At 42.8% G+C, this 26,181-nt stretch overlaps 1 protein-coding gene and 1 long non-coding RNA gene across 3 annotated transcripts in view; one reads left to right on the forward strand and one right to left on the reverse strand.

The window, feature by feature from the left end:
* Nucleotides 1-25,644, forward strand: part of rxfp3.3a3 (relaxin family peptide receptor 3.3a3) — a 90,710-nt gene extending 65,066 nt beyond the window's left edge. Inside the window, exon 3 of one of the 2 annotated variants that reach the window (XM_087293135.1) lies at nucleotides 21,865-25,644. In XM_087293135.1, coding sequence (XP_087149261.1) covers nucleotides 24,377-25,420 — 1,044 coding nt within the window. In that variant the 5' untranslated portion in view covers nucleotides 21,865-24,376 and the 3' untranslated portion in view covers nucleotides 25,421-25,644. Of the gene's footprint in view, nucleotides 1-21,857 lie in introns of both variants that reach the window. The other variant, XM_087293136.1, reaches the window with a different exon arrangement.
* Nucleotides 411-9,254, reverse strand: LOC147839714 (uncharacterized). The gene is made up of 4 exons (XR_015514919.2): nucleotides 9,062-9,254; nucleotides 8,395-8,796; nucleotides 3,769-6,024; nucleotides 411-1,512 (listed from the first exon to the last, which is right to left on the reverse strand). It is a non-coding gene; the product is annotated as an uncharacterized LOC147839714 (long non-coding RNA).
* Nucleotides 25,645-26,181: the final 537 nt, after the last annotated feature.

Here is a 26,181-nt window from a genome sequence, read left to right on the forward strand (position 1 = left end):
GGTGCTGATACAGGAAAGTTTGTGGTAGGAGTTTGTTATAGTGTCAAACATGTCATTTCGTGTGGCCAGCAGGTGGCGCTATAACTGTAACCAGATATCGGCACGTAAACCTGATCAGGTCAGGACTGTTATTAAATGTGTGAATTTTGAGGCAGATCTGATAATGCATGCCTGAGTTATAACAACTTCCTGTTTTGTGGCGAATCATCAAAGTTTGCGAGGCCGCCACGGACACGCCCATCGACAAAAACTCTAAAGCTTCGCAATTTAACATTGCCAAGGCCTTTAGATGATAAAACCCAATTTTGGTGTCGATCGGATAAAATCCCTAGGAGGAGTTCGTTAAAATACAACGCCCGGAAATGGCAAAAATGCCACTTTTTCGCCGCAGGAAGTTAATAATATCTGACTTCCTGTTAGGTTTGAGATATGGCTCCAAGAGACTTTTTCGTATGTTTTGGCATGTTTGAGGTGTGTGCCAATTTTCGTGCATGTGCGTGATTCGTAGCTCGGGGGCTCGTCCGATTAATTTTCGTAGGTGGCGCTGTTGAGTCAATTTGCCACGCCCACTTCAATATTGTCATGTGGATGTGTTCAGGAGAGGACTTTTATCAACCATGTGAAGTTTCAGGCAGATCGGACATTGTGTGGTTGAGTTATAAGGACTTCCTTTTCCATGGCGAAGCGTTGAGGTTTGTCATGGCGCCACGGACACGCCCCTCTGCGAAAACTCTAGATCTTCACAATATATCATCGCTAGAGCTTTCAGATAACACAACCCAAATTTGGTGCTGATACGAAAAAATTTGTGGGAGGAGTTTGTTACACTGTAAAACATGTCATTTCCTGTGGCCAGCAGGTGGCGCTATATCTGTATCTGGATATCGGCATGTAAACGGGTTCAGGTCAGGACTGTTATCAAGCGTGTGAATTTTGAGGCAGATCGAATAATGCATGCCTGAGTTATAACGACTTCCTGTTTTGTGGCGAATCGTCAAAGTTTGCGAGGCCGCCACGGACACGCCCATCGACGAAAACTCTAAAGCTTCGCAATTTAACATCGCCAAGGCCTTTAGATTACAAAACCCAATTTTGGTGTCGATCGGATAAAATCCCTAGGAGGAGTTCGTTAAAATACAACGCCTGGAAATGGCAAAAACGCCACTTTTTCGCCGCAGGAAGTTAAAAATATCCGACTTCCTGTTGGGTTTGAGATATGGCTCCAAGAGACTTTTTCGTATGGTTTGGCATGTTTGAGGTGTGTGCCAATTTTCGTGCATGTGTGTGATTCGTGTATCGGGGGCTCGTCCGTTTAATTTTTCTAGGTGGCGCTGTCGAGTCATTTTGCCACGCCCACTTCCGAGACCCATATCAACCTGCTATTTACACCGCGTTTGGTGTGTGTGCAAATTTTCATGAGTTTTCGGGCATGTTTAGACCCTCAAAAGTGCCCCGATAGGGGGCGGAATAATAATAATAATAATTAAAGCTGCAAGCAGCGATGATAGGGACCTCGCACCCGGGCTCACCACCGCCCGTTGGCCTCAGGATGACAGAGAACAGCGAACAACATTAATTTAAGCCGAATTTTATAAAGAACCTGAGAAAATCACACATTTATGCCAAACGTTCTCTTGTCAGCAGGTGGCGCTATGACTGTGACTCAAGATTTGCATGTAGATGCCTTCAGTAGAGGAATCTTATCAACCATGTGAATTTTCAGCCAGATCGGACATTGTTTGGCTGAGTTATATGTAATTTCCTGTTGCCAGCAGGTGGCGCTATGACTGTCGCTCAATATTGCAATGTAGATGTCTTCAGGAGAGGAATTTAATCAACCATGTTAAGTTTCAGGCAGATCAGAGATCGTGTGGCTGAGTTATAAGCCAAAATACCTTCTGCCAGCAGGTGGCGCTATGACAGACTCAATATTGTTATGTGGATGTGTTCAGGAGAGGAATATGATCAACCTTGTGAAGTTTCGGGCAGATCGGACATTGTGTGGTTGAGTTATAAGCATTTCCTGTTCCATGGCGAAGCGTTGAGGTTTGTCATGCCGCCATGGACACGCCCTTCTGCAAAATCTCTAGATCTTTACAATATATCATCGCTAGAGCTTTCAAATAACATCACTCAAATTTGGTGCTGATATAATAAAGTTTGCGGAAGGAGTATATTACAATGTAAAACATGTAATTTCCTGTGGCCAGCAGGTGGCGCTATAACTGTATCTGGATATCAGCATATAAACGTATTCAGGTCAGGACTGTTATCAAATGTGTGAATTTTGAGGCAGATCGGATAATGCATGCCTGAGTTATAACGACTTCCTGTTTTGTGGCGAATCGTCAAAGTTTGCAAGGCCGCCACAGACACGCCCATCGACGAAAACTCTAAAGCTTCGCAATTTAACATTGCCAAGGCCTTTAGATGACAAAACCTAATTTTGGTGTCAATCGGATAAAAACCCTAGGAGGAGTTCGTTAAAATACAACGCCTAGAAATGGCAAAAATGCCACTTTTTCGCCGCAGGAAGTTAAAAATATCCGACTTCCTGTTGGGTTTGAGATATGGCTCCAAGAGACTTTTTCGTATGTTTTGGCATGTTTGAGGTGTGTGCCAATTTTCGTGCATGTGCATGATTCGTATATCGGGGGCTCGTCCGATTAATTTTTGTAGGTGGCGCTGTAGAGTCATTTTGCCACGCCCACTTAAATATTGTTATGAAGATGTGTTCAGGAGAGGACTTTTATCAACCTTGTGAAGTTTCAGGCTGATCACACATTGTGTGGTTGAGTTATAAGGACTTCCTGTTCCATGGCGAAGCGTTGAGGTTTGTCATGCCGCCACGGACACGCCCCTCTGTGAAAACTCTAGATCTTCACAATATATCATCGCTAGAGCTTTCAGATAACACCACTCAAATTTGGTGCTGATACGATAAAATTTGTGGGAGGAGTTTGTGACACTGTAAAACATGTCATTTCCTGTGGCCAGCAGGTGGTGCTATAACTGTATCTGGATATCGGCATGTAAACGTGTTCAGGTCAGGACTCTTATCAAACGTGTGAATTTTGAGGCAGATCGGATAATGCATGTCTGAGTTATAACGACTTCCTCTTTTGTGGCGAATCGTCAAAATTTACGAGGCCGCCACGGACACGCCCATCGACGAAAACTCTAAAGCTTCGCAATTTAACATCGCCAAGGCCTTTAGATGACAAAACCCAATTTTGGTGTCGATCGGATAAAATCTCTAGGAGGAGTTCGTTAAAATACAACGCCTGGAAATGGCAAAAACGCCACTTTTTCGCCGCAGGAAGTCAAAAATATCCAACTTCCTGTTGGGTTTAAGATATGGCTCCAAGAGACTTTTTTGTATGTTTTGGTGTGTTTGAGGTGTGTGCCAATTTTCGTGCATGTGCGTGATTCGTGGATCGGGGGCTCGTCGATTTAATTTTTCTAGGTGGCGCTGTCGAGTCATTTTGCCACGCCCACTTCCGAAGCCCATAACAAACGTAAATTTTCGCCACTTCTGAGGCGTGTGCAAAGTTTAGTGAGTTTTCGGGCATGTTTAGCCCCTCAAAACTGCGATTCATTCCGCGGAAGAAGTCGGAAGAATAATAATAATAAACGGAGCAATTCCAATAGGGCCTTGCACCGTTCGGTGCTCGGTCCCTAATAAAAAACGGAGCAATTCCAATAGGGCCTACGCACCGTTTCGGTGCTCGGTCCCTAATTAAAGCTGCAAGCAGCGATGATAGGGACCTCGCACCCGGGCTCACCGCCGCCCGGTGGTCTCAGGATGACAGAGAACAGCGAACAGTAATAATTTAAGCCGATATATTTAAAAAATCTGAGAAAATCACCGATTTATGTCAAACCTCCTCCTCTCAGCAGGTGGCGCTATGACTGTGACTCAAGATTGGCATGTAGATGTCACCAGGAGAGGAATCTTATCAACCATGTGAAGTTTCAGGCAGATCGAACATTGTTTAGCTGAGTTATAAGCCAAACTGCCTTTTGTCAGCAGGTGGCGCTACGACAGACTCAACGTTGTTATGTAGATGTGTTCAGGAGAGGACTTTTATCAACCATGTGAACTTTCAGGCAGATCGGACTTTGTGTGGTTGAGTTATAATGCAAACTACCATCTGCCAGCAGGTGGCGCTATAACTGTGACTTAAGATTGGCATGTAGATGCCTTCAGTAATGGAATTTAATCAACCATGTGAAGTTTCAGGCAGATCGGATGTTGTTTGGCTGAGTTATAAGCCTATCTACCTTCTGCCAGCAGGTGGCGTTATGACTGACTCATTACTGTTTTGGGGATGTGTTCAGAAGAGGACGTTTATGAGCCATGTGAAGTTTCAGGCTGATCTGATTTTGTGTGGTTGAGATATAAGGACTTCCTGTTCCACGGCGAAGTGTTGAGGTTTGTCATGCCGCCACGGACACGCCCCTCTGCGAAAACTCTAGATCTTGACAATATATCATCACTTAAGCTTTCAGATAACAACCCACCAAACTTGGTGCTGATACAAAAAAAATAGTGGGAGGAGTTTATTACTCTGTAAATCATGACATTTCCTGTGGCCAGCAGGTGGCGCTGTAACTGTATTTGGATATCGGCATGTAAACGTGTTCTGGTCTGGACTCTTATTAAACATGTGAATTTTGAGGCAGATCGGATAATGCATGCCTAAGTTATAATGACTTCCAGTTTTGTGGCGAATCGTCAAAGTTTGCGGGGCCGCCACGGACACGCCCATCGACAAAAACTATAAAGCTCCGCAATTTAACATCGCCAAGGCCTTTAGATGACAAAACCCAATTTTGGTGTCGATAGCATAAAATCCCTAGGAGGAGTTCGTTAAAATACAACGCCTGAAAATGGCAAAAATGCCACTTATTTGCAGCAGGAAGTTAAAAATATCCGACTTCCTGTTGGGTTTGAGATATAGCTCCAAGAGACTTTTTCGTATGTTTTGGCGTGTTTGAGGTGTGTGCCAATTTTCGCGCATGTGCGTGATTCGTAGATCAGGGGCTCGTCCGTTTAATTTTTCTAGGTGGCGCTGTCGAGTCATTTTGCCACGCCCACTTCAATATTGTTATGTAGATGTGTTCAAGAGATGACGTATATCAACCATATGAAGTTTCAGGCTGATCAGACTTTGTGTGGTTGAGTTATGAGGACTTCCTGTTCCATGGCGAAGCGTTGAGGTTTGTCATGCCGCCACGGACACGCCCCTCTGCAAAAACTCTAGATCTTTACAATATATCACCGATAGAGCTTTCAGATGACACCACTCAAATTTGGTGCTGATACGAAAAAATTTGTGGGAGGAGTTTGTTACAGGGTAAAACATGTCATTTCCTGTGGCCAGCAGGTGGTGCTATAACTGTAACTGGATATTGACATGTAAACATGTTCAGGTCAGGACTGTTATTAAAGGTGTGAATTTTGAGGCAGATCGGATAATGCATGCCTGAGTTATAACGACTTCCTGTTTTGTGGCGAATCGTCAAAGTTTGCGAGGCCGCCACGGACACGCCCATCGACGAAAACTCTAAAGCTTCGCAATTTAACATCGCCAAGGCCTTTAGATGATAAAACCCAATTTTGGTGTCGATCGGATAAAATCCCTAGGAGGAGTTCGTTAAAATACAACGCCTGGAAATGGCAAAAACGCCACTTTTTCGCCGCAGGAAGTCAAAAATATCCGACTTCCTGTTGGGTTTGAGATATGGCTCCAAGAGACTTTTTCGTATGTTTTGGCGTGTTTGAGGTGTGTGCCAATTTTCGTGCATGTGCGTGATTCGTGTATCGGGGGCTTGTCCGTTTAATTTTTCTAGGTGGCGCTGTCGAGTCATTTTGCCACGCCCACTTCCGAGACCCATATCAACCTGCTATTTACACCGCGATTGGTGTGTGTGCAAAATTTCATGAGTTTTCGGGCATGTTTAGACCCTCAAAAGTGCCCCGATAGGGGGCGGAATAATAATAATAATAATAAATTAAAGCTGCAAGCAGCGATGATAGGGACCTCGCACCCGGGCTCACCGCCGCCCGGTGACCTTACGATGACAGAGAACAGCGAACAATAATAATATAAGCCGATATATATATAAAAAACCTAAGAAAAATACAGATTTATGCCAAACTTCCTCCTGTCAGCAGGTGGCGCTATAACTGTGACTCAAGATTGACATGTAGATGTCTTCAGGAGAGGAATTTAATCAACCCTGTGAAGTTTCAGGCAGATCGGACATTTTGTGGCTGAGTTATAAGCCAAACTACCTTTTGCCAGCAGGTGGGGTTATGACTGACTCAATATTGTTATGGGGATGTGTTCAGGAGAGGACTTTCATCAACCATGTGACATTTTAGACAGATCGGACATTGTGTGGCCAAGTTACAAGCCAAACTACCTTCTGACAGCAGGTGGCGCTATGACTATGACTCAATTTTATTATGTAGATTTATTATGTAGATGTGCTCAGGGGAGGACTTTCATCAACCTTGTGAAGTTTCAGGCAGAGCGGACATTGTGTGGCCGAGTTACAAGCCAAACTACCTTCTGCCAGCAGATGGCGCTATTACTGACTCAATATTGTTATGTAGATGTGTTCAAGAGAGGACTTTTATCAATCATGTGAAGTTTCAGGCAGATCGGACATTGTGTGGTAGAGTTATAAGGACTTCCTGTTCCATGGTGAAGCGTTGAGGTTTGTCATGCCGCCACGGACACGCCCCTCTCTGAAAACTCTAGATCTTCACAATATATCATCGCTAGAGCTTTGAAATGACACCCCTCAAATTTGGTGCTGATATGATAAAGTTTGTAGAAGGAGTTTGTTACAGTGTAAAACATGTCATTTCTTGTGGCCAGCAGGTGGCGCTATAACTGTAACTGGATATCGGCACGTAAACCTGATCAGGTCAGGACTGTTATTAAATGTGTGAATTTTGAGGCAGATTGAATAATGCATTCCTGAGTTATAAAGACTTCCTGTTTTGTGGCGAATCATCAAAGTTTGCGAGGCCGCCACGGACACGCCCATCGATGAAAACTCTAAAGCTTCGCAATTTAACATCACCGAGGCTTTAAGATGACAAAACCCAATTTTGGTGTTTATCAGATAAAATCCCTAGGAGGAGTTCGTTAAAATACAACGCCTGAAAATGGCAAAAGCGCCACTTTTTCGCCACAGGAAGTTAAAAATATCCGACTTCCTGTTGGGTTTGAGATATGGCTCCAGAAAACTTTTTCATATGTTTTGCCATGTTTGAGGTGTGTGCCAATTTTTGTGCATGTGCATGATTCGTAGATCGGGGGCTCGTCCATTTAATTTTTCTAGGTGGCGCTGTCGAGTCATTTTGCCACGCCCACTTCAATATTGTTATGTGGATGTGTTCAAGAGATGACGTTTATCAACCATGTGAAGTTTCAGGCAGATCGGACATTGTGTGGTTGAGTTATAAGGACTTCCTGTTCCATGGCGAAGCGTTGAGGTTTGTCATACCGCCACGGACACGCCCCTCTGCGAAAACTCTAGATTTTCACAATATATCATTGCTAGAGCTTTCAGATAACACCACTCAATTTTGGTGTTGATACGATAAAATTTGTGGGAGGAGTTTATAACTCCGTAAATCATGTCATTTCCTGTGGCCAGCAGGTGGCGCTGTAACTGTATCTGGATATCGGCATGTAAACGTGTTCAGGTCAGGACGCTTATCAAGCGTGTGAATTTTGAGGCAGATCGGATAATGCATGCCTGAGTTATAACGACTTCCTCTTTTGTGGCGAATCGTCAAAGTTTGCGAGGCCGCCACGGACACGCCCATCGATGAAAACTCTAAAGCTTCGCAATTTAACATCGCCAAGGCCTTTAGATGACAAAACCCAATTTTGGTGTCGATCGGATAAAATCCCTAGGAGGAGTTCGTTAAGATACAACGCCTGGAAATGGCAAAATCGCCACTTTTTCGCCGCAGGAAGTTAAAAATATCCGACTTCCTGTTGGGTTTGAGATATGGCTCCAAGAGACTTTTTCGTATGTTTTGGCATGTTTGAGGTGTGTGCCATTTTTCGTGCATGTGCGTGATTCGTGGATCGGGGGCTCGTCCGTTTAATTTTTCTAGGTGGCGCTGTCGAGTCATTTTGCCACGCCCACTTCTGAAGCCCATAATAAACGTAAATTTTCGCCACTTCTGAGGCGTGTGCAAAGTTGCGTGAGTTTTCGGGCATGTTTAGCCCCTCAAAACCGCGATTCATTCCGGAGGAGAATAATAATAATAATAATAATAATAATAATAATAATAATAATAATAAACGGAGCAATTCCAATAGGGCCTACGCACCGTTTCGGTGCTCGGTCCCTAAAAACGGAGCAATTCCAATAGGGCCTACGCACCGTTTCGGTGCTCGGTCCCTAATTAAAGCTGCAAGCAGCGATGATAGGGACCTCGCACCCGGGCTCACCGCCGCCCAGTGGCCTCAGGACTCAGGATGACAGAGAACAGCGAACAGTAATAATTTAAGCCGATATATTTAAAAAATCTGAGAAAATCACCGATTTATGCCAAACCTCCTCCTCTCAGCAGGTGGCGCTATGACTGTGACTCAATATTGGCATGTAGATGTCACCAGGAGAGAAATCTTATCAACCATGTGAAGTTTCAGGCAGATCGAACATTGTTTAGCTGAGTTATAAGCCAAACTGCCTTTTGTCAGCAGGTGGCGCTACGACAGACTCAATGTTGTTATGTAGATGTGTTCAGTGGGAGGACTTTTATCAACCATGTGAACTTTCAGGCAGATCGGACTTTGTGTGGTTGAGTTATAATGCAAACTACCATCTGCCAGCAGGTGGCGCTATAACTGTGACTTAAGATTGGCATGTAGATGCCTTCAGTAATGGAATTTAATCAACCATGTGAAGTTTCAGGCAGATCGGATGTTGTTTGGCTGAGTTATAAGCCTATCTACCTTCTGCCAGCAGGTGGCGCTATGACTGACTCATTACTGTTTTGGGGATGTGTTCAGAAGAGGACTTTTATGAACCATGTGAAGTTTCAGGCTGATATGACTTTGTGTGGTTGAGATATAAGGACTTCCTGTTCCACGGCGAAGCGTTGAGGTTTGTCATGCCACCACGGACATGCCCCTCTGCAAAAACTCTAGATCTTGACAATATATCATCACTTAAGCTTTCAGATAACAACCCACCAAATTTGGTGCTGATACGATAAAATTTGTGGGAGGAGTTTATTACTCTGTAAATCATGACATTTCCTGTGGCCAGCAGGTGGCGCTATAACTGTATCTGGATATTGGCATGTAAACGTGTTCTGGTCTGGACTCTTATTAAACATGTGAATTTTGAGGCAGATCGGATAATGCTTGCCTAAGTTATAATGACTTCCGGTTTTGTGGCGAATCGTCAAAGTTTGCGAGGCCGCCACGGACACGCCCAACGACAAAAACTATAAAGCTCCGCAATTTAACATCGCCAAGGCCTTTAGAAGACAAAACCCAATTTTGGTGTCGATAGCATAAAATCCCTAGGAGGAGTTTGTTAAGATACAACGCCTGAAAATGGCAAAAATGCCACTTATTTGCAGCAGGAAGTTAAAAATATCCGACTTCCTGTTGGGTTTGAGATATGGCTCCAAGAGACTTTTTCGTATGTTTTGTCATGTTTGAGGTGTGTGCTAATTTTTGTGCATGTGCGTGATTCGTAGATCAGGGGCTTGTCCGTTTAATTTTTCTAGGTGGCGCTGTCGAGTTGTTTTGCCACGCCCACTTCAATATTGTTATGTGAATGTGTTCAGGGGAGGACTTTTATCAACCATATGAAGTTTCAGGCTGATCAGACTTTGTGTGGTTGAGTTATGAGGACTTCCTGTTCCATGGCGAAGCGTTGAGGTTTGTCATGCCGCCACGGACACGCCCCTCTCCGAAAACTCTAGATCTTCACAATATATCATCGCTAGAGCGTTCAGATGACACCACCCAAATTTGGTGCTGATACGAAAAAATTTGTAGGAGGAGTTTGTTACAGTGTAAAACATGTCATTTCCTGTGGCCAGTAGGTGGCGCTATAACTGTATCTGGATATCGGCATGTAAACGTGTTCAGGTCAGGACCCTTTTCAAACGTGTGAATTTTGAGGCAGATCTGATAATGCATGCCTGAGTTATAACGACTTCCTGTTTTGTGGCGAATCGTCAAAGTTTGCGAGGCCGCCATGGACACGCCCATCGACGAAAACTCTAAAGCTTCGCAATTTAACATCGCCAAGGCCTTTAGATGACAAAACCCAATTTTGGTGTCGATCGGATAAAATCCCTAGGAGGAGTTCGTTAAAATACAACGCCTGGAAATGGCAAAAACGCCACTTTTTCGCCGCAGGAAGTTAAAAATATCCGACTTCCTGTTGGGTTTGAGATATGGCTCCAAGAGACTTTTTCGTATGTTTTGGCATGTTTGAGGTGTGTGCCGATTTTCTTGCATGTGCGTGATTCGTGGATCGGGGGCTTGTCCGGTTAATTTTTCTAGGTGGCGCTGTCGAGTCATTTTGCCACGCCCATTTCCAAAACCCATAACAAACGTAAATTTTCGCCACTTCTGAGGTGTGTGCAAAGTTTCGTGAGTTTTCGGGCATGGTAAGGCCCTCAAAATTGCGATTCATTCCGGAAAAGAATAATAATAATTAAAGCTGCAAGCAGCGATGATAGGGACCTCGCACCCGGGCTCACCACCGCCCGGTGGCCTCAGGACGACAGAGAACAGCGAACAATAATATTTAAGCCGATACATATAAAGAAGCCGAGAAAATCACACATTTATGCCAAACTTCCTCCTGTCAGCAGGTGGCGCTATGACTGTGACTCAAGATTGGTATGTAGATGCCTTCAGTAGAGGAATCTTATCAACCATGTGAATTTTCAGGCAGGTCGGACGTTGTTTGGCTGAGTTATAAGCCAAACTTCCTGTTGCCAGCAGGTGGCGCTTTGACTGTGTTAATGTTGATATGTTGATGTCTTCAGAAGAGGATTTTAATCAACCATGTGAAGTTTCAGGCAGATTAGACATTGTGGGGCTGAGTTGTAAGAAAAACTACCTTCTGCCAGCAGGTGGCGCTACGACAGACTCAATATTGTTATGTGGATGTATTCAGGAGAGGACTTTTATTCACCATGTTAAGTTTCACGCTGATCGGACATTGTGTGGTTGAGTTATAAGGCAAAATTCCTTCCGTCACTAGGTGGCGCTATGACTGACTCAATATTGGCATGCATATGTGTTCAGGAGAGGACTTTTATCAAGCATGTGAAGTTTCAGGCTGATCGGAAATTGTGTGGTTGAGTTATAAGCATTTCCTGTTCCATGGCGAAGCGTTGAGGTTTGTCATGCCACAACGGACACGCCTTTCTGCGAAAACTCAAGATATTCACAATATATCATCGCTAGAGCTTTCAGATGACACCACCCAAATTTGGTGCTGATACTATAACATTTGTGAGAGGAGTTCATTACAGTGTAAAACATGTCATTTCCTGTGGCCAGCAGGTGGCGCTATAACTGTAACTGGATATCGGCATGTAAACGTGTTCAGGTCAGGACTCTTATTAAACGTGTGAATTTTGAGGCAGATCGGGTGATGCATGCCTGAGTTATAATGACTTCCTGTTTTGTGGCGAATCGTCAAAGTTTGCGAGGCCGCCATGGACACACCCATCGACGAAAACTCTAAAGCTTCGCAATTTAACATCGCCAAGTTCTTTAGATGATAAAACCCAATTTTGGTGTCGATTGGATAAAATCCCTAGGAGGAGTTCGTTAAAACACAACGCCTGGAAATAGCAAAAACGCCACTTATTCGCCGCAGGAAGTTAAAAATATCCGACTTCCTGTTGGGTTTGAGATATGGCTCCAAGAGACTTTTTCGTATGTTTTGGCGTGTTTGAGGTGTTTGCCAATTTTCGTGCATGTGCGTGATTCGTAGATCGGGGGCTCGTCCGTTTAATTTTTATAGGTGGCGCTGTCGAGTAATTTTGCCACGCCCACTTCATTATTGTTATGAGGATGTGTTCAGGAGAGGACTTTTATCAACCATCTGAAGTTTCAGGCAGATCGGACATTGTGTGGTTGAGTTATAAGGACTTCCTGTTCCATGGCGAAGCGTTGAGGTTTGTCATGCCGCCACGGACACGCCCCTCTGCGAAAACTCTAGATCTTCACAATATATCATCGCTAGGGCTTCCAAATAACACAACCCAAATTTGGTGCTGATACGATAAAATTTGTGGGAGGAGTTTGTTACGATGTAAAACATGTCATTTCCTGTGGCCAGCAGGTGGCGCTATAACTTTAACTGGATATCGGCATGTAAACGTGTTCAGGTCAGGACTCTTATCAAACGTGTGAATTTTGAGGCAGATCAGATAATGCATGCCTGAGTTATAACGACTTCCTGTTTTGTGGCGAATCGTCAAAGTTTGCGAGGCCGCCACGGACACGCCCATCGACGAAAACTCTAAAGCTTCGCAATTTAACATCGCCAAGGCCTTTAGATGACAAAACCCAATTTTGGTGTCGATCGTATAAAATCCCTAGGAGGAGTTCGTTAAAATACAACACCTGGAAATGGCAAAAACGCCACTTTTTCGCCGCAGGAAGTTAAAAATATCTGACTTCCTGTTGGGTTTGAGATATGGCTCCAAGAGACTTTTTCGTATGTTTTGGCATGTTTGAGGTGTGTGCCGATTTTCGTGCATGTGCGTGATTCATATATCGGGGGCTCGTCCGTTTAATTTTTCTAGGTGGCGCTGTCGAGTCATTTTGCCACGCCCACTGCCGAGACCCATATCAACCTGCTATTTACACCGGGTTTGGTGTGTGTGCAAATTTTCATGAGTTTTCGGGCATGTTTAGACCCTCAAAAGTGCCCCGATAGGGGGCGGAATAATAATAATAATAATAATTAAAGCTGCAAGCAGCGATGATAGGGACCTCGCACCCGGGCTCACCGCCGCCCGGTGGCCTCAGGATGACAGAGAACAGCGAACAATAACAATTTAAGCCGATATATATAAAAACCTGAGAAATCCACAGATTTATGCCAAACTTCCTCCTGTCAGCAGGTGGCGCTATGACTGTGACTCAGTATTGCTATGTAGATGTCTTCAGGAGAGGAATCTTATCAACCATGTGAAGTTTCAGGCACATGGGACATTGTGTGGCTGAGTTATAAGCCAAACTACCTTCTGCCAGCAGGTGGCGTTATGACTGACTCAATATTGTTATGTGGATGTGTTTAGGAGCGGACTTTTATCAACCATGTGAAGTTTCAGGCAGATCAGAGATTGTGTGGAGATTGTTTTATAAGACAAACTACATTCTGCCAGCAGGTGGCGCTATGAAAGACTCAATATTATTATGAAGATGTGCTCAGGAGAGGACTTTCATCAACCATGTGACATTTCAGGCAGATCTGACATTGTGTGGTCGAGTTACAAGCCAAACTTCCTTCTGCCAGCAGGTGGCGCTATGACTCTGACTCAATATTATTATGTAGATGTGCTCAGGAGAGGACTTTCATCAACCATGTGAAGTTTCAGGCAGATCGGACATTGTGTGGCCGAGTTACAAGCCAAACTACCTTCTGCCAGCAGGTGGCGCTATGACTGACTCAATATTGTTATGTGGATGTGTTCAGGAGAGGACTTTTATCAATCATGTGAAGTTTCAGGCAGATCAGACATTGTGTGGTTGAGTTATGAGGACTTCCTGTTCCATGGCGAAGCGTTGAGGTTTGTCATGCCACCACAGACACACCCCTTTACAAAAACTCTAGATCTTCACAATATATCATCTGTAGAGCTTTCAGATGACACCACTCTATTTTGGTGCTGATACGGGAAAGTTTGTGGAAGGAGTTTGTTACAGTGTCAAACATGTCATTTCCTGTGGCCAGCAGGTGGCGCTATAACTGTAACTGGATATCGGCACGTAAACCTGATCAGGTCAGGACTGTTATTAAATGTGTGAATTTTGAGGCAGATTGAATATTGCATGCCTGAGTTATAATGACTTCCTGTTTTGTGGCAAATCATCAAAGTTTGCGAGGCCGCCACGGACACGCCCATCGATGAAAACTCTAAAGCTTCGCAATTAAACATCACCAAGGCCTTTAGATGACAAAACCCAATTTTGGTGTCGATCAGATAAAATCCCTAGGAGGAGTTCGTTAAAATACAATGCCTGGAAATGGCAAAAATGCCACTTTTTCGCCACAGGAAGTTAAAAATACCTGACTTCCTGTTGGGTTTGAGATATGGCTCCAAGAGACTTTTTCGTATGTTTTGTCATGTTTGAGGTTTGTGCCAATTTTCGTGCATGTGCGTGATTCGTAGATCGGCGGCTCGTCCGTTTAATTTTTCTAGGGGGCGCTGTCGAGTCATTTTGCCACGCCCACTTCAATATTGTTATGTGGATGTGTTCAAGAGATGACGTTTATCAACCATGTGAAGTTTCACGCAGATCGGATATTGTGTGGTTGAGTTATAAGGACTTCCTGTTCCATGGCGAAGCGTTGAGGTTTGTCATGCCGCCACGGACACGCCCCTCGGCAAAAACTCTAGATCTCCACAATATATTATCACTAGAGCTTTCAGATGACACCACCCAATTTTGGTGCTGATACGATAAAATTTGTGGGAGGTGTTTGTTACTCCGTAAATCATGTCATTTCCTGTGGCCAGCAGGTGGCGCTATAACTGTATCTGGTTATTGGCATGTAAACGTGTTCAGGTCAGGACTGTTATTAAACGTGTGAATTTTGAGGCAGATCTGATAATGCATGCCTGAGTTATAACGACTTCCTGTTTTGTGGCGAATCGTCAAAGTTTGCGAGGCCGCCACGGACACGCCCATCGATGAAAACTCTAAAGCTTCGCAATTTAACATCGCCAAGGCCTTTAGATGACAAAACCCAATTTTGGTGTTGATCGGATAAAATCCCTAGGAGGAGTTCGTTAAAATACAACCTCTGGAAATGGCAAAAACGCCACTTTTTCGCCGCAGGAAGTCAAAAAATTCCGACTTCCTGTTGGGTTTGAGATATGGCTCCAAGAGACTTTTTCGTATGTTTTGGCATGTTTGAGGTGTGTGCCAATTTTCGTGCATGTGCGTGATTCGTAGATCGGGGGCTCGTCCGTTTAATTTTTCTAGGTGGCGCTGTCGAGTCATTTTGCCACACCCACTTCCGAGACCCATAATAAACGTAAATTTTCGCCACTTCTGAGGAGTGTGCAAAGTTGCGTGAGTTTTCGGGCATGTTTAGCCCCTCTAAATCGCGATCCATTGGAGAGAAGAATAATAATAATAATAATAATAATAATAATAATAAACGGAGCAATTCCAATAGGGCCTACGCACCGTTTCGGTGCTCGGTCCCTAATTAAAGCTGCAAGCAGCGATGATAGGGACCTCGCACCCGGGCTCACCGCCGCCCGGTGACCTTACGATGACAGAGAACAGCGAACAATAATAATTTAAGCCAATATATATAAAAAAAATCTAAGAAAATCACAGATTTATGCCAAACTTCCTCCTGTCAGCAGGTGGCGCTATAACTGTGACTCAAGATTGGCATGTAGATGTCTTCCGGAGAGGAATCTTATCAACCATGTGAAGTTTCAGGCACATGGGACATTGTGTGGCTGAGTTATAAGCCAAACTACCTTCTGCCAGCAGGTGGCGTTATGACTGACTCAATATTGTTATGTGGATGTGTTCAGGAGCGGACTTTTATCAACCATGTGAAGTTTCAGGCAGATCAGAGATTGTGTGGAGATTGTGTTTTAAGACAAACTACATTCTGCCAGCAGGTGGCGTTATGACTGACTCAATATTATTATGAAGATGTGTTTAGGAGAGGACTTTCATCAACCATGTGCATTTTAGGCAGATCTGACATTGTGTGGCCGAGTTACAAGCCAAACTACCTTCTGCCAGCAGGTGGCGCTATGACTCTGACTCAATAATGTTATGTGGATGTGTTCAGGAGATGACGTTTATCAACAATGTAAAGTTTCAGGCAGATCGGACATTGTGTGGTTGAGTTATAAGGACTTCCTGTTCCATGGCGAAGCGTTGAGGTTTGTCATACCGCCATGGACACGCCCCTCTGCGAAAACTCTAGATCTTTACAATATATCATCGCTAGAGCTTTCAGATAACACCACTCAATTTTGGTGCTGATACGATAAAATTTGTGGGAGGAGTTTATAACTCCGTAAATCATGTCATTTCCTGTGGCCAGCAGGTGGCGCTGTAACTGTATCTGGATATTGGCATGTAAACGTGTTCAGGTCAGGACGCTTATTAAATGTGTGAATTTTGAGGCAGATCGGATAATGCATGCCAAAGTTATAATGACTTCCGGTTTTGTGGCGAATCGTCAAAGTTTGCAAGGCCGCCACGGACACGCCCATCGACGAAAACTCTAAAGCTTCGCAATTTAACATCGCCAAGGCCTTTAGATGACAAAACCCAATTTTGGTGTCGATCAGATAAAATCCCTAGGAGGAGTCCGTTAAGATACAAAGCCTGGAAATGGCAAAAATGCCACTTATTTGCCGCAGGAAGTTAAAAATATCCGACTTCCTGTTGGGTTTGAGATATGGCTCCAAGAGACTTTTTCATTGGTTTCGGCGTGTTTGAGGTGTGTGCCAATTTTCGTGCATGTGCGTGATTCGTAGATCAGGGGCTCGTCCGTTTAATTATTATAGGTGGCGCTGTTGAGCCATTTTGCCACGCCCACTTCAATATTGTTATGTGGATGTTTTCAAGGGAGGACTTTTATCAACCATGTGAAGTTTCAGGCAGATCGGACTTTGTGTGGTTGAGTTATGAGGACTTCCTGTTCCATGGCGAAGCGTTGAGGTTTGTCATGCCGCCACGGACACGCCCCTCTGCGAAAACTCTAGATCTTAACAAAATATCACCGATAGAGCTTTCAGATGACACCACTCAAATTTGATGCTGATTCGAAAAAATTTGTGGGAGGAGTTTGTCACAATGTAAAACATGTCATTTCCTGTGGCCAGCAGGTGGCGCTATAACTATATCTGGATATGGGCATGTAAACGTGTTCAGGTCAGGACTCTTATCAAACGTGTGAAATTTGAAGCAGATCGGATAATGCATGCCTGAGTTATAACGACTTCCTGTTTTGTGGCGAATCGTCAAAGTTTGCGAGGCCGCCACGGACACGCCCATCGACGAAAACTCTAAAGCTTCGCAATTTAACATCACCAAGTCCTTTAGATGACAAAACCCAATTTTGGTGTCGATCGGATAAAATCCCTAGGAGGAGTTCGTTAAAATACAACACCTGGAAATGGCAAAAACACCACTTTTTCGCCGCAGGAAGTCAAAAATATCCGACTTCCTGTTGGGTTTGAGATATGGCTCCAAGAGACTTTTTCGTATGTTTTGGCATGTTTGAGGTGTGTGCCAATTTTCGTGCATGTGCGTGATTCGTATATCGGGGGCTTGTCCGTTTAATTTTTCTAGGTGGCGCTGTCGAGTCATTTTGCCACGCCTACTTTCGAAGCCCATAACAAACGTAAATTTTCGCCACTTCTGAGGCGTGTGCAAAGTTTCGTGAGTTTTCGGGCATGTTTAGCCCCTCAAAACCGCGATTCATTCCGCGGAAGAAGAAGAAGAATAATAATTAAAGCTGCAAGCAGCGATGATAGGGACCTCGCACCCGGGCTCACCGCCGCCCGGTGTTCTCAGGATGACAGAGAACAGCGAACAATATTAATTTAAGCCAATATATATTTAAAAAACCTGAGAAAATCACAGATTTATGCCAAACTTCCTCCTGTCAGCAGGTTGCGCTTGGACTGTGTGTCAATATTGGCATGTAGATGTCTTTAGGAGATAAATTTTATCAACCATGTAATTTTTCAGGCAGATCGAACATTGCTTGCCTGAGTTATAAGTAACTTCCTGTTGTCAGCAGGTGGCGCTATGACTGTGACTTGATATTGGCTTGTAGATGTCTTCAGGAGAGGATTTTATTCAACCATGTGAATTTTCAGGCAGGTCAAACATTGTGTGGCTGAGTTATCAGCCAAACTTCTGGTTGCCAGCAGGTGGCGCTATGACTGACTCAATATTGTTATGTGGATGTGTTCAGAAGAGGACTTTTATCAACCATGTGAAGTTTCAGGCAGATCGGACATTGTGTGGTTGAGTTATAAGGACTTCCTGGTCAATGGCGAAGCGTTGAGGTTTGTCATGCCACCACTGACACACCCCTCTGCGAAAACTCTAAAGCTTCGCAATTTAACATCGCCAAGGCCTTTAGATGACAAAACCAAATTTTGGTGTTGATCGGATAAAATCCCTAGGAGGAGTTCGTTAAAATACAACGTCTGGAAATGGCAAAAACGCCACTTTTTTTCAGCAGGAAGTTAAAAATATCCGACTTCCTGTTGAGTTTGAGATATGGCACCAAGAGACTTTTTCGTATGTTTTGGCATGTTTGAGGTGTGTGCCAATTTTCGTGCATGTGCATGATTCGTATATCAGGGGCTCATGCAATTAATTTTTTTAGGTGGCGCTGTCGAGTTGATTTGCCACGCCCACTTCAATATTGTTATGTGGATGTGTTCAGGAGAAGACTTTTACCAACCATGTGAAGTTTCAGGCTGATCAGACATTGTGGGGTTGAGTTATGAAGCCTTCCAGGTCAATGGCGAAGCATTGAGGTTTGTCATGCCGCCATGGACACGCCCCTCTCCGAAAACTCTAGATCTTCACAATATATCATCACTAGAGCTTTTAGATAACACTACCCAATTTTGGTGCTGATACGATAAAATTTGTGGGAGGAGTTTGTTACTTTGTAAAACATGTCATTTCCTGTGGCCAGCAGGTGGCGCTGTAACTGTATCTGGATATTGGCATGTAAACGTGTTCAGGTCAGGACTGTTATCAAGCGTGTGATTTTTGAGGCAGATCGGATAATGCATGTCTGAGTTATAACGACTTCCTGTTTTGTGGCGAATCGTCAAACTTTGCGAGGCCGCCACCGACACGCCCATCGACGAAAACTCTAAAGCTTCGCAATTTAACATCGCCAAGGCTTTAAGATGACAAAACCCAATTTTGGTGTCGATCGGATAAAATCCCTAGGAGGAGTTCGTTAAAATACAACACCTGGAAATGGAAAAAACGCCACTTTTTCGCCGCGGGAAGTCAAAAATATCCGACTTCCTGTTGGGTTTGAGATATGGCTCCAAGAGACTTTTTCGTATGTTTTGGTGTGTTTGAGGTGTGTGCCAATTTTCGTGCATGTGCGTGATTCGTAGATCGGGGGCTCGTCCGTTTAATTTTTCTAGGTGGCGCTGTCGAGTCATTTTGCCACGCCCACTTCCGAGACCCATAATAAACGTAAATTTTCGCCACTTCTGAGGCGTGTGCAAAGTTCCGTGAGTTTTCGGGCATGTTTAGCCCCTCAAAATCGCGATTCATTCCGGAAAAGAATAATAATAATAATAATAATAATAATAATAATAAACGGAGCAATTCCAATAGGGCCTTGCACCGTTCGGTGCTCGGTCCCTAATAAACGGAGCAATTCCAATAGGGCCTTGCACCGTTCGGTGCTCGGTCCCTAATAAACGGAGCAATTCCAATAGGGCCTTGCACCGTTCGGTGCTCGGTCCCTAATAATAATAATAATAATAATAATAATAATAAACGGAGCAATTCCAATAGGGCCTACGCACCGTTTCGGTGCTCGGTCCCTAATAAACGGAGCAATTCCAATAGGGCCTACGCACCGTTTCGGTGCTCGGTCCCTAAATATTAGGATAAGCAGAAGAGGAAAAGTGCAAAGTAAAGAGCAAAACATTATTTAAGTAACAATTCACCCACAATACAAAACTTATCACCTTCATGTCATTCATTATTCTTTAATGCTCTAATACCCTCTCAGCTTATTGTGAAACAAATACAGAACTTTATTAAACATACCTTCATTATTATCACCACATATGACCAAGAAGGTGTGCTTGGTCATTTCACCAACTCTGGAAATACACCATCCGTCTCTAATCAGCCACTGTCACAGGGTCTTGTGTTATTGTATAGAGAACTGTGGCTGTTAAAAAAACAACAACACATTAGTATCTAACACATGCATAACCTTCAGATAAAAAAGAGAGATGAACATCACAAAGTATGCCTCACACTTTTTCAGATATCTTTTGATTCAGATGTTGATTATTGATAATAAATCTACAAATCAAACCTGTATCATCATTAGGCTGCTCAAATATGAATCAGTTGATTAATTTTACAGACAGGTGGCTGTTTACAACGCACTAAATTGTCTTTAATAAAAAGGAAATGTTGTGTACAGTACATGCTAAGTTTAGCCTATAGTTTTAAGCACAATATCATGCGGGAGAAAAAGCTTGACTAAGATGTTCCTGACTACAGAAATAGCCTAACTTACTAACGTCAGACATCCCGAGTTGGGAAAAGTAATTTTCGGGGGATACAGAGTTGATTTGCGGGAGGTAGCGGGAGAAATGAGTACCTAAAGAACAATGGGATGAGTTGCGCGCGACGTAAGTTACCTAAAGAGCGGTGGGGGTGACTTGCGCGCGACGTACCTGAAGAGCTGGGAGGGATGCGGTGGAGAGGGGTGTGCAAAGTGTTTAATGACCGGGCGGGAGACGCGCAATTTTCGGGAGATTATCATTCATTTGCGGGCATCTACTTGGGCATCTGGGAGTCTCTGTGCATTTGCGGGATAACGTTAATGTTAGTCCCACAACTTCCGGGAGACTTCTGTAACCTTAAAAGTCTGTGAAAGTGCAAACGCGGTCATTTAAAGACATTAATGTTAACATTCCGACTTTAATGGTTGTCAACGCTTAATATAATTCAAGCGTACGTTATCACGCGAGTCTATCAACTAACGGTAACGTTATATGGACGGCCACGAATGAACCAGTTTAAAAGGGCCGCGGTGTTTAAAACAACCAAATTAACGTACACGAATAACAAACAATCATATTTTTTAGTCAGGAAGCCTTTTACAAGTAAGCATATGTTCATTTACTCACCAGATATGTTTTAGAAACTCTCCAGAGCTTATGGAAACCGTCCTGTGTTGCCGTTAGCATCCGGGCAGAGTAGGCTAAGGTTAGGCTGCTCAGGCGATTCCCTCGCTAACGTTAGTTTGCTTCGAATTAAAGGAGAATTGTCGATTTTATTTTACAGATGGGTAACAACGCACAAAATGGCATTAAGCGTGACAGAAATGTGTTGAACATGTACATTTGATGTTTTTATGCACTATGTATGCGTGAGCATATATAAAACATTCTTGAAAAGAAGTGAATAGTAATGCAGTTAAGTTAGATAACGTACACAAACGACCATGAATGAACCGCAGAAGATTAAAATTGTCACTCTATTCTAAAGTTATTAACTTAACAATATGTTTACAACTGTATTTCCTTAGAGAAAGTCAGTAAAATACCAACATTTAGGTAGTTTGACTCACCAGTTGCTGTTCTAAACCTCAGATGGAAAATGGCGTCTGGAAAATTCTTCAGTGACTGGGGCTGCATGAATTCCCGGATGTTGGAAATAACACCACCAAGTGTAGAAAAGATAACTCCCTGATTTCGCACTGAATAAAATCAATTCTAACTCTTATTATATTCATTTATCAAAATCTAACTCTTTAACGTCAACACTTTACTCTGAAATGCTTCAACACAGAGAATTTAACTCTGATGAATTTGCTGTGTAGTTAATAACATTTTAGGGATTAGGCTGCGTCCGAAATAGCATACTACTATATAAAAATAAAGTTTGTATGCTTCCATAATATATAAAAAATAAAAAAAAAACAGTATGCGGGCCGAGTAATATGTCTGAATTCATATGCTGTGTCCCAAATGGTACACAGTCCACTTATGCACTTTGTACTTATGCACTTACACACTCCACAGCATAGTATATGAATGTAATGTCGCCCCAAGCGTTTTTTTTACTAAGTGGAAATTCGAACTGTTTCCCTGATAAGGTTTGACGGTTGCCAAATTGGCTAAATAATGACCAAACTAATGTTACCAAAAACTACCGGCCATGAGTATAACTACATTCACCATAGTAAGGTGGCATAATCACTCTCATAGGAGAATTTTACTTTCACAATCCAAAATAAAGTAATTCAACGCCATGTGCAAGATCATACTGTCCGTGACCGTGATGAACATGAATGCCAGTGTCATCTTCCTCACCACAATTCAACATCAGTGCCTGAAAGGTTTGTTCCTTCCGCTACATGACAAAGCAGCAACCATTGAGTTTGTGAAGTGTCCATTTCACATTTCTTTTTAACAGCTGACAAAGTAGATCATTCGGGTACTTTTTAAAGTGCACTTAATTTATTTTGAATTTTCAGTGTGAATGCACTACTTGCACTATACTTTAAAATGGCGTAGAATAGTGCATAAGTATGCGATTGTGGGATGCACCCATAGAACTCAAGAAAACAGCATGCGAGAACAAGGACTGTTGCTGTGTTTGAAATCGCATACTTCCATACTCTATAGTATGCTAAAATCAGTATGCGAGCCGAGTAGTATGTTCGAATTTTTAGAATTTGAAAATCAGTATGGGAGAAGTACCTGGATGACTTACTACTTCTGGCGAGATTCTGGAGTGCGCATACCATACAGGCTGCGCTATCCCATACTTTTCTAACGGCTGAGTAGTACGTTTAAATTCAAATGCAGTACCTAGTAGGCGGTTTTGGACGCAGTCTGTAGAATACACAAGACATGTCACTTGTATACTTTTGAGAAGGGAAAAGTGTAACTGTCAATATGGTGATTGAAGCCCCGCCTCCTAGAACAGGAGCCAATCAGCGATCACTATAGTATGACAATTCTTCTGAGGAGGGGCTTGGACCAGATATGAGTTTCTGCAGATTTTGTGTGATATATGAACATTTAGAAATAAAATAAAATAGACAGTTGTTGTTTAATTTGATAGGTGATTCTTAATATGAAATGTAATGGTAAGCTTGGCAAGTAGTTTTGGAGAATTTGATGTTTCCCTATTCAAACAGAATGCCCGAGCATACTGCCCGAGAGGCATTTCAAAGATGGCCACCGAGAGAAATTACTTACCTTAAAGGGAGTTTTGGCGAGAAGTACCCGGATGACTATTACTGGCGAGATTCTGAAGTGTGCATCCGATGGACACTATGCGATCCTCTGATGAATGATCCTATCACTCCCAGGGCCATTTTGAAGTTGATGTTTAGCCACACCATGTTGGTATTTCTTAGCATCTAATTTTTATGAGTTGGGACCTTAGCCCAACACTCAACCCCCAACCTGGAGGACCATACACACATACAACAATAAACAGTTAAGTTGTCCCCCCCCAAAAAAAAAAAAAACTCATTAATTGTGTTGATTCAGCTCGTTTTAAGTAAGTTAAAAAAAAAACAGCAAAAATTATTTTGAGTGAACATCAAAAAATTTTGGACTGAAATTTGTTGACAAATATATTAAACAACTGCGGCAAGAATTAGCTTTTTTTGCTAGATAGTATTTTTGTTTCACTGTGTCAAAGGTTATGGGGTCTAAGCTTTCTTTAAAATGTATTTTCTGTGTAAGAGTAATTAAAATCAAACCAGTTTGGAACAAGCAAAGGGCGAGTAAATGATAACAGAGATTTCGTTTTTAGGTGAACCATGCTTTTAATATTCTAATGATTTTTGGGATAAAAGAAAAAATAATAATGTTGACACAGACCTACTACACACGTCCAACATAGCCTATGACTATTTTTAGGTTTTGAGGTCCAGAGCCACATCTATAAATGCATTTGGGTAAACCTCGACTTACCCAATTTGCATTAATTTATTAGTTGTATTTTTAAAATCTATCTATAAAGTACAAAAATCCGAAAACGGCATACTGATTTCAAATGTCTTATTATGATGATTAAACATTCCCAGGGGTACAAACTGCCATAATCCTAACCCTATAGAATAATATAACTGACCCTCAGTTGTTTTTTGTCAAGTCTAGTCTATTTGCTATATGGACGAGTTATATGAAGGCGCGTGTATAAAGCGTGTCTTGTACCTCTGGGTTAATTGGTAGAAGCGCACGACTGGTGAGCAAACGACTGACTGAGACACAGAGAGAGAGAGAAAGAGTGAAAGATCGATCCTCTTCAACACGGGCTTTGCGCAGCGCGCGCTCGGGTCGCAAAAGGAACGCGCTTTTGACCGCTTAACCATGGGTGACCCTTTCAGCAACAGCAGCAGGACATTCAACCGAACCCTGCAGAGTAAAGTCACATTTGGAAATCTGGAGGACATCGACGTGACCGCGGACAGGAGCCCAGTCTTGAGGATCATGATCTCCGTTGTGTACATTCTCGTGTGCGCAATAGGGTTAATCGGGAATTCGCTGGTGCTCCTCATCATGAGAGTGAAACACTCCAGGCAGAGCACCACTATTAATATTTTTGTTCTTAACTTAGCCGTCACAGACATCCAGTTTGTCCTGACACTGCCTTTTTGGGCTGTAGACACCGCGCTGGATTTCAGCTGGCCGTTTGGAGACGCCATGTGCAAGATCATACTGTCCGTGACCGTGATGAACATGTACGCCAGCGTCTTCTTCCTCACCGCAATGGGCATCACTCGATATTTATCCGTGGCTTCGGCCAGCAAGAACAGGATCCGACCACCAGCATCAGGCTCTGTAAAATGGGTTTGCACCTTCTTGTGGGTGCTCGCTACAGTCGCCACCGCTCCAACGTCTATTTTCTCCACGGTCACCAGTGTGGTCGGAGAGAAGCTCTGTTTGCTGAAGTTTCCTGCGGGACAATACTGGCTAGCTTTTTATCACTTGCAAAAAATCATGGTCGCTTTTGTTCTGCCCATGTTGATTCTTTCCATATCCTATTTGTTGCTTCTGAGATTTGTGAGAAAGCGCAATATAAAAAACATTCACTCCCGGCGCAGGATCCAGGTCACCAAATCCATCACGGTGGTCATTCTCTCGTTCTTCCTTTGCTGGATGCCCAACCACGCGATTACATTTTGGGGTGTTCTGGTCAAGTTGAACGCGATTCGCTGGGATGAGGCTTATTATGTTGTCCATACCTATGTGTTCCCCGTGACTGTTTGTTTGGCTCATACTAACAGCTGCTTAAATCCTTTTATATATTGTCTTACGAGAAGAGCTTTGAGGAAGAAACTGAAAAAATGTTTGTCCATTTTTGCCCCCTGGTTATTAAAGAGCTCTCTACAGAAGTCCAGCAGGCATGCATAAATGGCACAACTGCGTGTAAATATCACACGATGATGTATTGTTTTTATTTAAAGTATTAAATTATGTACGCATATGTCGTCGGGTGCTATTTTGAGACCAAACTGAATCTTTTTAAATGCATGCATGTGTGAAAATGACTATTAAAACAAAATGTGTTCTCTTTGCATATTTCACTATTTATTGTACAATAAGGTTGACCTCTAAATAAATATTGATATAATAAATAATTCTGACTATAATTTCATATAATTACTATGCGCAATGGGATAAATCCTGCATCAAATGGTATACAAAGAATATAATTGTCACAAGGAAAAAAAACGTTTAAATTTCCTCTTGAGGTTTATATTGTCAAGAAACTGCTGAACACTCAATAGCAATGTATCAAGCTTCAATTAAGAATAGTGGCTGATTAGTTAAAAATTCTGTCTTATATGTGGGATGGATGGTACGCCACTCCACCTGTAATATTGGATGTCTGGGGCCACCCTTGGAGTGGCACACTGAAATCAATGATTGAACAAACGAACAAATGAAGGAAACCTTGATGTGTTGCACTTTTGTTTCTGGTTAATGTTTTCAGGTTTGATTGTAATTCTCTTTCCATTTAATAGAGAGAAGATTGTTTTTTAACAAATTTCTAAGCATAATAGTTTAATAACTTATTTCTAATAACTGATTTATTTTATCTTTGCCATGGTGACAAATAATATTTAACTAGATAATTTTCAAGAGACTTCTATACAGCTTAGCTCATTTAA

This window comes from Danio rerio, chromosome 18 (genome assembly GCF_052040795.2).
Source record: "Danio rerio strain M-AB ecotype USA chromosome 18, GRCz13ab, whole genome shotgun sequence".
NCBI classification, from domain to species: domain Eukaryota; kingdom Metazoa; phylum Chordata; class Actinopteri; order Cypriniformes; family Danionidae; genus Danio; species Danio rerio.